We start from the raw sequence: 13,892 nt of genomic DNA, 5'->3' as shown, positions 1-13,892 counted from the left end.
GAATAGCTGCAGTTTACATTTTCCCAGTGAAATTTGTATTTGTCTCCACCCATTGATGACCCGGCATTGCCCGTGTATGTATTTGGCTGGTGTTAGCTCCGGCCACTTTATAACCCTAATGGACAAACACTCAATTACCAAGTTTGTGAGCTTTGGGGTCCTTGGCATCAATAATTTGTATATTCCAATAGAAATTAAACAAATCAGATAGGCTGTTTGTGGCTTCAACCCCTCTCCAGCATTTGAACCCCAGTCACCCAATGACCAACTGTAGCAGGTTTGAGGCATCTGCTATTAACAGTGGAAAAATGGCAGCAATTGAAATTATCCACTTAAAAATCAACAGGTGAATTTTGATTGGCTATTATAGGTTCCACCCACTTCCCTGAATATTAATCTCAGTCACTCAGTGACCATCTGGGCAAAGTTTGGGAACCCTGCCATAAACAGTTTAAGAAGGGCTGCAGTTAACACTTTCCCAGTGAAATTTGTTTTTGGCTCCGCCCACTGTTTGTAACCTGGACATACAGTCACTCAATGACCAAGTTTGTGAGCTTTGGGGTCCTTGGCATCAATAATTTGTATTTTCCCATGAAATGAAACCAATCTGATTCACTGTTCGTGGCTCTGTCCCCTTTTCTGAATTTGATCCCCTGTGACCCAATGACCAACTGTACCAGGCCTGAGGCTTGTGCCATTAACAGTGCAAGAATGGCAGCAATTGTAATTTTCTCCTTGAAAAGCGGCATGTGATTTTTGATTGGCATTTTTAGGTTCCACCCACTTTTCTGAACATTAATCCCAGTCACCCAGTAAGCAGCTATGCTAAGTTTGAGAACCCTTCCATTAACAGTGAAGAAGGGCTGCAGTTTACAATTTCCCAGAAAAATCTGTTTTAACTCCTCCCACTTTTTGTAACCTGGACACACAGTCACTACACAATGACCAAGTTTGTGAGCTTTTGGGTTCCTGGCATCAAAATTGTGGTAATGGAAGCAGTTTATCCAGTAAAGAAATCTGGCTGTTTTTGCCTCCGCCCCTTTACTTAATTTGAACCCCAGACACTTAACGACCGACTGTAGCAGGTTTGAGGCCTCTGCCATTAAACAGTGTAAGAATGGCTGCAGTTGCAATATTCCCCTTGAAAATCAAAAGGTGAATTTTGATTGGCTGCTGTAGGCTCCACCCACTTTCCTGAATATTAGTCCCAGTCACCCATTGGCCAACTGTGTCACGTTTGAGAACCCTGCCAATAACAGAATGGCTGAAATCAATCTAACAAATCTGATAGGCTGTTTGTGGCTCCACCCCTTTAGTGAATTTGGACCCCAGTCACCCAATGACTGACTGTATCAGGTTTGAGGCCTCTGCCATCAATAGTGTAAGAATGGTAGCAATGTGAATAGTCCCCTTGAAAATCAATAGGTAAATTTTGATTGGCTTTTGTAGGCTCCACCCACATTTCTGAATATTCATCCCAGTCTCCCAGTGGCCAATTGTGTAAAGTTTGGGAACCCGGCCATGTTAAAAATTTAGTTGTTGGCACCGACCACTTTTTCTAACCTTGACATACAGTCATTCAATTATCAAGTTTATCAGCTTTGGGGTCCTTGGTATCAATACTTTGTATATTCCCATTGAAAAATAAACAAATCTTATTGGCTGTTTGTGGCTCCGCCACCTTTCTGAGTTTGGGCCCTAATCACCCAGTGACCAACTGTACCAGGTTTGAGGCATCTGCTTTTAACAGTATAAGGGCCTGTACACACTGCTGCGCTTTTAAAATCGCATGCGATTTTTAAATCGCAAGCCTTAATGAGAATAGGAAAAGCGCATCGCACCAGTGTGTACAGGTCTCCACGATTTTCATTATTTTTGAAAAGACCTTGCGATTGAAAAGTGCATGTGATTTGAAAAGCGCAGCGCAAGCGCAGCAGTGTGTACAGGCCCTAAGAGAATGGTAGCAGCTTAAACATTCCCTTTGAAAATCGAAAGGTGAATTTTTATTGGCTGTTGTAGGCTCCACCCACCTTCCAAAATCTTAATCTCAGTTACCCAATGACCAACTGTGCAAAGTTTGAGAACCCTGCAATTAACGATGTAAGAATGGCTGCAGTTTATATTTTCCCAGTAAAAGCTGTTTTTGGCTCCGCCCACTTTTTGTAACCTGGACACACAGTCACTCAATGACCACATTTGTGAGCTTTCAGGTTCCTGGCATCAAAAATGTGTGAATGGAAGCAGTTTATCCACCAAGGAAATCTGATTGGCTGTATGTGGCCCCACCCCTTTAGTGAATTTGGACCCCAGTCACCCAATGACGACTGTAGCAAGTTTGAAGCCTCTGCCATTAACAGTGTAAGAATGGCAGCAGTTTAAATATTCCCCTTGAAAATCAATAAGTGAATTTTGATTGGCTGTTGTAGGCTCCACCCATTTTCTTGAATCTTAATCGCATTCACCCAGTGACCAAGTGTGCCAAGTTTGAGAACCCTGCGATTAACAGTCTAAGAATGGCTGCAGTTTACATTTTCCCATTAAAAATGAACGGCTGAAATTTGATTGGCTGTTTTATGCTCCGCCCACTTTTCCTGGATTTGTAACCTCGGTCACCAAGTGACCACCTGTGCCAAGTGTGGGGACTCTGGCTTGATTACTGTGAGAATGGCAGCCTTTTACATTTTTTCCATTGACATGAATGGGTGGAATCTGATTGGCTGTTTGTAGCTCCGCCCAGGTGTGCAGGGGGGCCGCGAGACCCCAGAACATATCATCCCAGGTAGTAAGGGATCTGTGTACCAAGTTTCGTTCAAATCGGTCAAGCCGTTTTCGAGTGATCGCGGCGCATACACACACACACACATACATACACACACACACACATACATACATACATCCGATTTTATATATATAGATTACTTATATAAAAAATGATGAGGTCATTCTCTTCCCTACACAGCAGCACACACCTATAGGTTTTTATTGCAAACACATTGTATATGAAGGAATTCCATTGCTCCTCCTCACACATGTAAGAGCAGCTTCTGTACCATAAGACATCCCTCTGATCACTGGATTCTGTCAGTTTCCCTGGAAAACAAAAAAATGAAAAGGTTGACCAAAGAGAAGTAGACTCGGGGAGAGGCAGAGCCACTGACATTCTCAAGGCTTGTAGACATGTGCCACTATTTTGCACAACTATCGTCCAAACTTGATCTATTGGATGATAGTTGGACGTATGTACGCATTACAAAGGATGAGATGAGTGAGTGATAACAGGCGGTAAGCCCAATCCAACTGGCGGATCAACTCATACAACTGTTGGGCTGATATAATGCAGTTGGCAACATGTGTACAACGTTAAAAACGTAAAAGTAAAGGAAAAGGGGGTGTGGGGAGCATAAGTCATAAATCCACACTGACTAGATTAAATGAAAAAATACAAAAATTTATTAATGTCATTTTGAACAAACTTTAAAAGAAAGCACCGGTACAAACTGCCATAGAGCCTCACCCCGCATGCATCCAACAGACATACCGCTACCTAGGATCACCTAGTGTGATCAGGGATCCCAAAAACTTGCAAAACACAGGCCTGAGGAGGTTCCTTAAACAAAGCGTCCTCCCACCGGGTATACCAGACAGTGAAATGACAATGTTCCAAAGATGCAGGAAAGGATCCGAATGCAGCAGCACACAGAAGCAAACAGTCCAATTAAGGCAGTTAGCAAGCGAAGCCCAGATCAATAAAGGATGTAGCAGAAAAGGCACATAGCGTATGAGCACAGACTACGGACATACTGTACCCACTCCAGATGCAGCTTAGATGGAGTCCAGTTAGCTCCTGGCTGATCAATTTGCAGGTATCTCGACCCCTCGGCTGGAGCTCACAGCTTGGGGAGTGTCGAAGGGTCCAATGGCAGCGAGTCCATGCATCTGTGCTGCTGGGTGTAGCTGTATGGGTAGCTCATGCAGTTTGTAAACATGCAGCACTCTGCCCGACTTCAGTCCAATGGGCACCCGGGGGCTGAAGAGTGACCAGGCAAGAAGCGTGGATGGATGGAGAGCATGCGGGCGGGAGGTCACAAGGCAGGGACCGTGCTAGCAGCACGCCAGCAGCCCTGACATGTTTCGCCGGGTCTACCGGCTTTTACGAAGGGAGGCGTGGCAAAGAGGAATCCCCGCGTCCAGCCATTTATGAAGGACGCGGGCACGTTAATGTCTGCACGCGTCACTACATACGCGTCATGCGCGTCACCCGACCCCGCCTCCTATCCGCAACCAATCATGGTGCCGGAAAAACAATCCCGGCGGCTCACGGCAGAATGGCATAGCCTGCGTGATTGGTCAGGACGGAGGGGGAGAAGGGGCATGGCTGGATTGCGGGGACGAACATAAATAAAGAGAAAATAACAAAATAAACTAAATATAAACACATAATCAAGCAAAACCATTCGAAAATTAATCAAAAGTTATTTAAACATTAATTGTTGAGCAGAGACGGCATACTCGCAAAAAACCTTCAAATGTGGACACAGAAGCCGCATAAATGCGGAAATATGTCCAAAAAATATGCCAACATGGCATAGTCACTTGAAATAAAAAATAAATGGTAATAATAATCAATGCCTGCTGTGCAGCGATGTTGCATAGGGACAGACAGGGAGACACAGGTGGGAAACAGCCACAGCGGGCAAGGGGAGCACAACTAGCCCATACCAAACAGGCAGCAACGGAAAAAGGGGGGAGGGAAGAGGGGGTCTAAAGGGAAGACTATCAGTAACATGGATCCCGGGACAGAGTAAGTCAGTTAGGTAAAAAGGCCGCGAAACCAACTGTTTCGTTAAGGCCAGGATGTTCAGTGGCCCCTAGCTCAAAGATCCATCTGGACTCCTTCTGCAGGAGCAGACGATCGTAATTACCCCCTCTAATGGTTGTATGCACACGGTCGAGGCCGACAAATCGTATACCTCGAAAATCGCCCCCATGTGCGGATCTAAAATGTCTCGCAACCGGTGTGGTGGATGCAATGCTCTTGATGTTAGCAATATGTTCACCAATTCTGGATTTGAAATCGCGTCCTGTTTTACCAATGTAGAATGCGCCACATTGGCACATAAGAAGGTAAACCACAAAGTGGGTATTACAGTTTACATAGTATTGTTGTAGACGCCAAAGGTGTCCACTAGGAAGAATTACTTCCCTTCCAATGGCCAAAAACCGACAAACAGTGCATCCACCACAACTATAGGTCCCGGTTACGATACAATGGGGGCGTGTGACCGCAGTGCCCTTAAAGTGGCTCTTAACGATCAGGTCGCGGAGAGATGGTGCACGCCTAAACGTGACCTTAGGTTCAGATGTCACAAATGGCTCAATTTTGGGATCATTGGTAAGAATGTACCAATGTCGCTGCAAGATGCGAGTAATCTCTTTATATTGTGCAGAATAACGTACACATAATCGTGTAAGATTGGCCTCATCTCTCCGGGGCCCGTGCGCCACCAGAAGTGCACTGCGGTCGGCCATACGGGCACGCTGATAAGCCTGACGCAGTAAGCGATCAGGGTATCCCCGGTCCCTAAAACGTGACCTAAGATTCATTGCTTCGTTCTCAAACGCATCAGGAGAGGAACAATTCCTCCTGACGCGGAGGTACTGGCCCACAGGGATACCCCTGACAGTGTGTCCAGGGTGAAAACTATCAGCCATCAGTAAAGCGTTGGTAGCCGTATCCTTCCTGTATAGGCTCGTAGACAAGCGATGTGTACAACGTTGTTTGAACAATTTGTACTGGTTTTGAATGCAGCCATATTGTGCAGCCCGTAGTGCCACTTGCATGCGCAGTATACAAATGATTTGGTCGTTAGAGTTGGGCCGAACCTCCGATTTTAGGTTCGCGAACCGGGTTCGCGAATGTTCGCGAAAGGTTCGGTTCGCGTTAAAGTTCGCGAACCGCAATAGACTTCAATGGAGATGCGAACTTTGAAAAAAAAAATTATGCTGGCCACAAAAGTGATGGAAAAGATGTTTCAAGGGGTCTAACACCTGGACCCCCAGGTGGAGGAGTGGGATACATGCCAAAAGTCCCCGGGAAAAATCTGGATTTGACGCAAAGCAGCGTTTTAAGGGCAGAAATCATATTGAATGCTAAATGACAGGCCTAAAGTGCTTTAAAACATCTTGCATGTGTATACATCAATCAGGTAGTGTAATTAAGGTACTGCTTCACACTGACACACCAAACTGTTCACTGAACAGAACAGGTATGCAGTGGTGGGTTCACTGAACAGAACAGGTATGCAGTGCCGGGTTCACTGAACAGGTATGCAGTGGTGGGTTCACTGAACAGAACAGGTATACAGTGGCGGGTTCACAGAACAGGTATGCAGTGATGGGTTCACAGAACAGGTATGCAGTGGTGGGTTCACAGAACAGGTATGCAGTGGTGGGTTCACAGAACAGGTATGCAGTGGTTGGTTCACAGAACAGGTATGCAGCCAGGGACAAGCTAAGCCTAACTAATCTTTCCCTATGAGAGAGAGTGTGCAGCAGCTCGCCCTACTCTCACTAATGCAGGCACACGAGTGACCATAATGGTCGCCGCTGCCTGCCTTTTAGTAGGGGGGGGAGTGGCTCCAGGGGCTAGTGTAGCCTAATTGGCTACACTGGGCCTGCTGACTGTGATGTAGAGGGTCAAAGTTGACCCTCATGGTGCATTATGGGGCGAACCGAACTTCCGCAAAAGTTTGCCTGCGGGACGCGAACGCGAACCACGGAAGTTCGCATGGAACCATTCGCAGGCGAACCGTTCGGCCCAACTCTATTGGTCGTTTAGTTGGTTTGGCCGTGTGGAAATACAGGTCATGTCAACGAGTTGTCGTGCGGTTGGTCATGTCGTCGGGTTGGTTGTGCGTTTTGTTGGATGTGTGTACGAGCCTTCAGTGGCATCAAGCCTTTCTCTGCTGATCCCGGTTTACTACACCTCTCTACCTAAAGCACACTGCCAGAACTCGATACAGCAGAAACGGAGCATTTTATAAAACATACATGCTGAGGGGTTAGATTCAGTGAAAATCATCAGTAGTTTAGGTGGTTTCAATGACTTACAAGAAGATGCAGGCGCTAAATACGCCTAATGCTGACATTCAAATCCCTGCACAATCTGGGCCCTGGATACATGAAGGACTTGCTGAAGCTGCACCACACCTCTCACAACCTCAGATCAGCAAGTTCTATAAACTTGGTCACTCCCAGAGTGCACCTCAAAAAATCTGGAGATAGAGCCTTCTGTCATGCTGCCCCTACTCTTTGGAACTCCCTGCCACACCCAGTAAAGACAGCACCATCCCTGGAGCTATTCAAATCCAGACTGAAAAGCCACCTGTTTAGCCTGGCATTTCCGGACTTATAAAATTCCTCCTCTGTACCACGATGGTCTGAGCCATGCTTATGCGCTTTGAGTCCCATGGGAGAAAAGCGCTCTACAAATGTTATTTGTTGTTGTTGTTGTAATGCCAGCTTATCCCAAGGAAAAGCACAACAATGTGATAGCATTTTCAAACCTTCTCCATCAATTTCACCCTTAGGGCTATCAGAGTTGAAAATAATAATTGTTGTTTAACTTATCTGGGACTTCCAGCAATCCTCCAGCTCGCTCAGCTGTTCATCCTGCTCCTTCAGCCAGGTTGCCCACATTGCGCAGTACTGTGCATGTGTTGGCCCGTCCTTGATCGAGCTCCGGTGACCAGGCGTGCTCTACACATGCGCACTACGTCAAGCCTTGTAGATATGCATGTGCAGATTGCGCTCAGCCATGGGAGTATGATCAAGGCCGTGTGCTGCTGGGCCAACACAGGTGCAGTACTGCACGACTTAGCTGCAGGAGCGGGACAAACAGCTGATGAGGAGGAGGAGGAGGACCAGGTGGACGGCAAGGGACAAACAAGCCTACTAGAGCTGGAAGAAGCTCCAGGTTAGAAAAAAATATATATTTTCACCTCTAGCATCTTTAAAAGCTAACAAAGTAAAAATTAATCTTAAGAGATGAATATTTGTATCTGTAGCATTGATGCTAAATTGAACTTTCCTGGAGTCCCTGATTCTTAAAGGATACACAAAGTGACATGTGACATGATGAGATAGACATGGGTATGTACAGTGCCTAGCATACAAATAACTATGCTGTGTTCCTTTTTTCTTTCTCTGCCTGAAAGAGTTAAATATCAGGTATGTAAGTGGCCGACTCAGTCCTGACTCAAACAGGAAGTGACTACAGTGTGACCCCCACTGATAAGAAATTCCAACTATAAAACACTTTCCTAGCAGAAAAAGGGCTTCTGAGAGCAGGAAAGAGATAAAAAGGCTCAATAGTTCATAGATTTTAGCTCTGGCATACTTCAATGAATTTGTCATTGAGCAAAAACAATAAAACAGTTATCACTTAAAAAGTAGTTTTAAACATAAATTAAAACTGTGGAATATCTTAAAAAGTCATTTTTAGGAGAAGGAGGATAGATACAATCGTGTATTTCATTCGTTTATTTTCGCTTCAGGTGTCCTTTAACTTTGGTTTAAGGGTTAAAGAATAAGGTGTGAGGTTTGAACCAGATTTAAAAGGAACCCAAGAGGAGAGACATATTAATTTCTTTTTAAACAATACCAGTAGGCTGCCTGGCTGTCCTGCTGATCTTTCTAGCTGCAGTAGTGTCTGAATCACACACCTGAAACAAGCATGCAGCTAATCCTGTCATACTTTTGTCAGAAATACCTGTTCTGCATGCTTGTTCAGGGTCTATGACTAATAGTGTTAGTAGCAGTGGATCAGCAGTACAGCTAGGCAATGTGCCTTGCTTAAAGATAGACTGAAGTCTCTCAAATTTCATTTTAAAAATCTCTTTAATATCAATGCCCTAACTAAAACGCTGCATCCCCGTGGCTGCACACTAACTAAATCACCCCAAACTCCCGGGGCACACTGCGGGGAGAGCTTCCGTGAGAGGCAGAGCTTTGGGCTGTAGCTCTGCCTCTACACACGTCCATCTGCGGCGGATCACCGCCTCTCCCCGGCCCTCTCAGTCTTCTTTCACTGAGAGTAGCGAAGATATGCGCGGATTGACACGCATAAAGGCAGAGCTACAGCCCAAAGCTCTGCCTTCTCTGGCAGCAACAGCCGCCAGCTGCACATGTTGCTGTTTCCCGGTGGTTGGTGCACCAACCTCAGTGTGTGCCATGAATCTTAGTGCCTTGTTGATAAGTTAGCAGTCCCTTTAGTTCTTCTCTCTACAAACTTAGAATTTTACTTTAACTAAAGATGTCACTGGTGACAAAACATTTTTGAGAATGCTAAAATGTGTCCAGTTGGAGTTACCTTATTCATTGGTATATAAACAAACCTGTAAAAATGCCAGTAGGAGCTCAGTCTTTTCAAGTTGTGGTGTAATTCTACCAAAAAAAAAAAAGTGGCCTATCCACAGCAGATTGTATGACTCATGATTAAGTGCGTGTTTGAGTGTGCATTATATTTATTACTATGACGTACCATGCAGGGCAGTGATGAACACCATGCAATCACTGCTCGGACAAGATGAGAGGCACCCGAGCACCGTCACCAGCCAGATCCATCGGAGATATCCTCTGACCGGTGCGAGCATTAAACATGGGCAGCGTGGAAAGGGGCCGAGACACGTCCCGATTGGAGGCCATTTTCCGAAGCTCTTCAGTATTGGAAAAAATGGATTGCTGGTGGATCATCTGGAGTCTGTAAGATATATAAGCCTATCAGTTACCACTATAATCAACAGGAGTCACTATATAACTTATAAGACTTAATCCTTCCTAGCACACTATTTGTAAGGCAAAATCACACTTGACACTTATTCCACCACACTGGCCAGTATTTCCAAGGCTGGTTCACCGGTGCCAGACTCCAGCAGGTACACCACTCCTGCAGCTCACTGGATGCAAGTCAAGAACGGAGATGGCACACCAAAGGTTAGGCATACAACTGTATTGGAGCAGACAAAAGTGCAAGATACACACAACATGTTTCGGGCGTTGCCCTTCCTCACCTGATTGCCCGAAACATGTTGTGTGTTTCTTGCACTTTTGGCTGCTCCAATACAGTTGTATGCTGACCCTTTGGTGTGCCGTCTCCGTTCTTGAATTGCTCCCTAGCACACTAGCATACCTTGCAACAATCCCAATTTGTCCAGGACCATCATGGGTTGGGAGGTATAGTCCTGAGTACCACGCCCCCCTGCCGCTCCTTGTGTTCCAGCACTGACCTGTACCCCCCCAACGCAGCCCAGTAAATTAAAATTAGTATAGAGTATAGCGCACCATCAGTGAAGCTATATGGTTGAGAGGAGGAAAAGCAATAGGGACAAGGGCAGGGAGGGATCACTAGGTACAAGGGAAGCTATAAAGGAGAGGAGTGGTCAGTACTAGGCACCAGGGAAGCTATATCGGGAAGAGAGGGGGGCCCAGTAGACACCAGGGAATTGTAAAGGGGTGGGAGGGGGAACCACTAGACACCATGGGACTATAAGGGAGATGAACGCCACATGCAAAATTGGGGCGTGGCTAATAGTGTGGTAGGAGTGGAGCTTAGTGTTCCTTTTTCTGGCTCCAAAAGTTAGGAGGTTTACACTATAATCCGTGTTCTCCAGTCTTATTACTACGAGTACTAGGAACTCCTTACAATATAGTGTTACAACATCTACTCAGTCATTACTGTGTCGTGATGATAAAATCACAGGGGCCTATTAATAAAGATCTTCAGAAATAACATCACTTTTCTAGAGCCCTGCAGATCACCATTTTTATGAAAGTGCAGTGAAAGTAGCAGGGTAGGTTCTAGTAACAACGAGGCCGCCAGGCAAGGTTAACCCATCGACCCCGCTGACAGACAAGACAAGACAAATAACATTTATATTGCGCTTTTCTCCTTGCGGACTCAAAGCGCCAGAGCAGAGCAGCAGCCACTAGGGCGCGCTCTATTGGCAGTAGCAGTGTAAGGGAGACTTGCCCAAGGTCTCCTACTGAATTAGTGCTGGCTTACTGAACAGGCAGAGCCGAGATTCGAACCCTGGTCTCCTGTGTCAGAGGCAGAGCCCTTAACCATTACACCATCAGCCAACTGCCAGACCCCCTTCCCTAAAGTGGCATTAGGGGTCCTTTGTTACTGCCCAGTTTTTCCAAGGGCCCCAAGCAAGCTACCAGACCCCTCAACTTAACTGTGCTCGCTAGGACCCTTGGATAGAGTAGCAACTCACCTGTCCCGGCGGCCATTCGTTTCTATTTTCATCCTCACGGGGCCCCTCTCTGATCCAGTGCACGTTATTACGTAATAACATGTCGTGGCTCACAGAGAAGATGTGGCCAGGGGATGAAGATGGAAATGCAGAGTACGGCCGCCTGGACAGGTGAGTGACTACTCTGCTGAAAACTCTGCAAGGGGCCCGGGAAGCACAGTTAAGTTAGGGGAGGCAGCTGGCTTGGGGCCCTAGGGCAATCGCCCAGGTTGCCCATACGACAGCCCTGGAAAGTAGAGAAGATGTGCCACTTTCAGTGTAAATCGTCACGTTTGGGTAAGTTGCTCTTTGCTAACAGATCATGTCAATGGAGCTTCAGATCATAAGTAGCAGATTGCCATTTCTTCATAAACAGGCAGCGCAGACCGATGTATAACCACTAGATGGCACTATGGGCTCGATTCACAAAGCGGTGCTAACCCAGTTAGCATGCCTAAAAGACTTTAGGCATGATAACCATTGCACCATGCTGGTGAAAAGCCAGTTTAGGCGTGATAAGTTTAGGCATGCTAAGTTTAGGAGTGATAAGTTTAGGCATGCTAAGTTTAGATAAGTTTAGATCGCTTGCAAAGTCCCGCGCGCAAAGCAGCGCCATTAAACTTTATACAAAGTGCACCAGTCTTTGCTAGCGTAAAACTTTTGATCAGCTGTGCACTGCGGTGCTAACGCAGTTGGCGCTTAAACTTAGCATGCCTAAACTTATCACACCTAAACTTATCATGCCTAAACTTATCACACCTAAACTTATCACACCTAAACTTATCATGCCTAAACTGAGTTTAGGCATGATAAAGGGCTTTTCACCAGCGTGCTAACTGTTAGCACCGCTTTGTGAATCAGGCCCTATGTGTATGCCAGTCACCGCTATACGCATCCTTGCTGAGACAACACCAAGCAAAGGACAATATTATCCCAAATGACATGTAATCTTAGATGAATCGCTGTACATGTGGGTGTGCAACATTATCCACAGCTTTCATCTATTAACCCTTCGCACTCTCACATGCAAATGTTCAATCAAATGCATTCACAGATTCACTCATCCAGGCACCACTGTTATCCTTACAGCTAAGTTAAAAGCCGGGGTTTTAGTTCACAGAAGAATGCATTCTTATGCTTAGTCACCTATACTGCGCAGAAGTACCCAGGTAAACATAGGTGTCCTAACTCTGGCCCTGTAACATGCATAGTGCAGACATGCAAACACATTCATTGCATCAAACCTATCAATAGATTAGGAGCACACATCCTGACGTCCTCTCCTGGGACAGACAGTGCATCTTACCAATCGCACAAGGGAGCTAACGTTATGTGTCCATGTGCACCATGCGCATACACCAGCATAAGCTGTGTGCATGCTGACAAACACATACAGGGGAAGGAGGGAGTGCACTGAATTAGACCCTAGCCACAGGGGTCAGTAACAAGAAAAAATACATATATCCAGGCACAATGAATGTGTTTGCATGTCTGCACTATGCATGTTACAGGGCCAGCGTTAGGACACCTACATTTACCTAGGTACTTCTGCGCAGTATAGGTGACTAAGCATAAGAATGCATTCTTCTGTGAACTAAGACCCCGGCTTTTAACTTAGCTGTAGGGATAACGGTTGTGCCTGGATGAGTGAATCTGTGAATGCATTTGTTTGAACATTTGCATGTGAGAGTGCGAAGGGTTAATAGATTTTTGCTGTTTTCTAGCCACACCCCCTTCAGCACCCCCCTTTCCTTAATAACTTATTTAATGTCCTAACTAGATGCGATGTGCCTGGATATATGTATTTTGTTATCCACAGCTTTCAGTGCACAATCTATCTATGGAAAGACAATAAATAATTACTGCTCTCAGATCTCCACACTATACATTCCATACTAGCTTACATTATTTAAGATCTGTATAAGGTTACTTTATTATGAAGAAATTGCTCTATAGGTTCAGACCACAGCTCTCTACACCGACAACTATAAGTGATGATTCTACAGAGGGCTGTGGCTGCTGCTAACAGAGTTATGAATCACTTCCCCACCCAGGATGTCAGGCTGGGTGTGAGCAGGCAGCTGTCACTTAGTAAGGATCTATGAATGGTGGCACAGACATGTGCAGGTAACAGATTGCAATGCAGACATGCGAGTAAGTAGGACTGCAAGATAAATAAATAGACTGCATGGTGCCCCCTTATGTCCATAGTTCCCCTGGGAGGCACTCGCCTCGGGTGGGGGAAGCCTCCGGATACTATTGAGGCTTCCCCTGTCCTCCTGTGTCCCACGGCGGTCTCGCTGTGCCCCTCCGAACAGCGGGGATGTAAATATTTACCTTCCCACCTCCAGTGCAGGCGCAGTATCGGCTCTCCGCTCGGAGATTGGCGGAAATAGCCGATCGCTGTCGGCCCGCTTTACTGCGCAGGCGCAAGTCTCCTGTGCCTGCGTAGGAGAGCGGACCCGACAGAGATCGGCTATTTCCGCCTATCTCCGTGCTGACAGTTGCAACAGCGCCCCCGCTGGAGCCAGGGAAGGTAAATAAATCAGCGCTTGTCAGGCTTGTTGAGCCAGGATTGCGGGAGACTTTAGGGGGGCC

The 13,892-nt window shown here is 46.1% G+C and overlaps 1 protein-coding gene across 4 annotated transcripts in view; it reads right to left on the bottom strand.

Moving 5' to 3' along the window:
* Nucleotides 1–2,942: 2,942 nt before the first annotated feature.
* SGCA (sarcoglycan alpha) overlaps nt 2,943–13,892 on the bottom strand; it is a 102,034-nt gene continuing 91,084 nt past the window's right edge. For all 4 annotated transcript variants that reach the window (XM_068264524.1, XM_068264522.1, XM_068264525.1 and 1 more), the window contains 2 exons: nt 9,542–9,760; nt 2,943–3,090 (listed from right to left, as the gene is read on the bottom strand). In XM_068264524.1, coding sequence (XP_068120625.1) covers nt 9,571–9,760 — 190 coding nt within the window. In that variant the 3' untranslated portion in view covers nt 2,943–3,090; nt 9,542–9,570. The remainder of the gene's footprint in view (nt 3,091–9,541; nt 9,761–13,892) is intronic.

Source organism: Hyperolius riggenbachi, chromosome 12 (assembly GCF_040937935.1).
Source record: "Hyperolius riggenbachi isolate aHypRig1 chromosome 12, aHypRig1.pri, whole genome shotgun sequence".
Classification (NCBI taxonomy): Eukaryota; Metazoa; Chordata; class Amphibia; order Anura; family Hyperoliidae; genus Hyperolius; species Hyperolius riggenbachi.
This window is presented reverse-complemented; position numbering and strand designations above follow the sequence as displayed.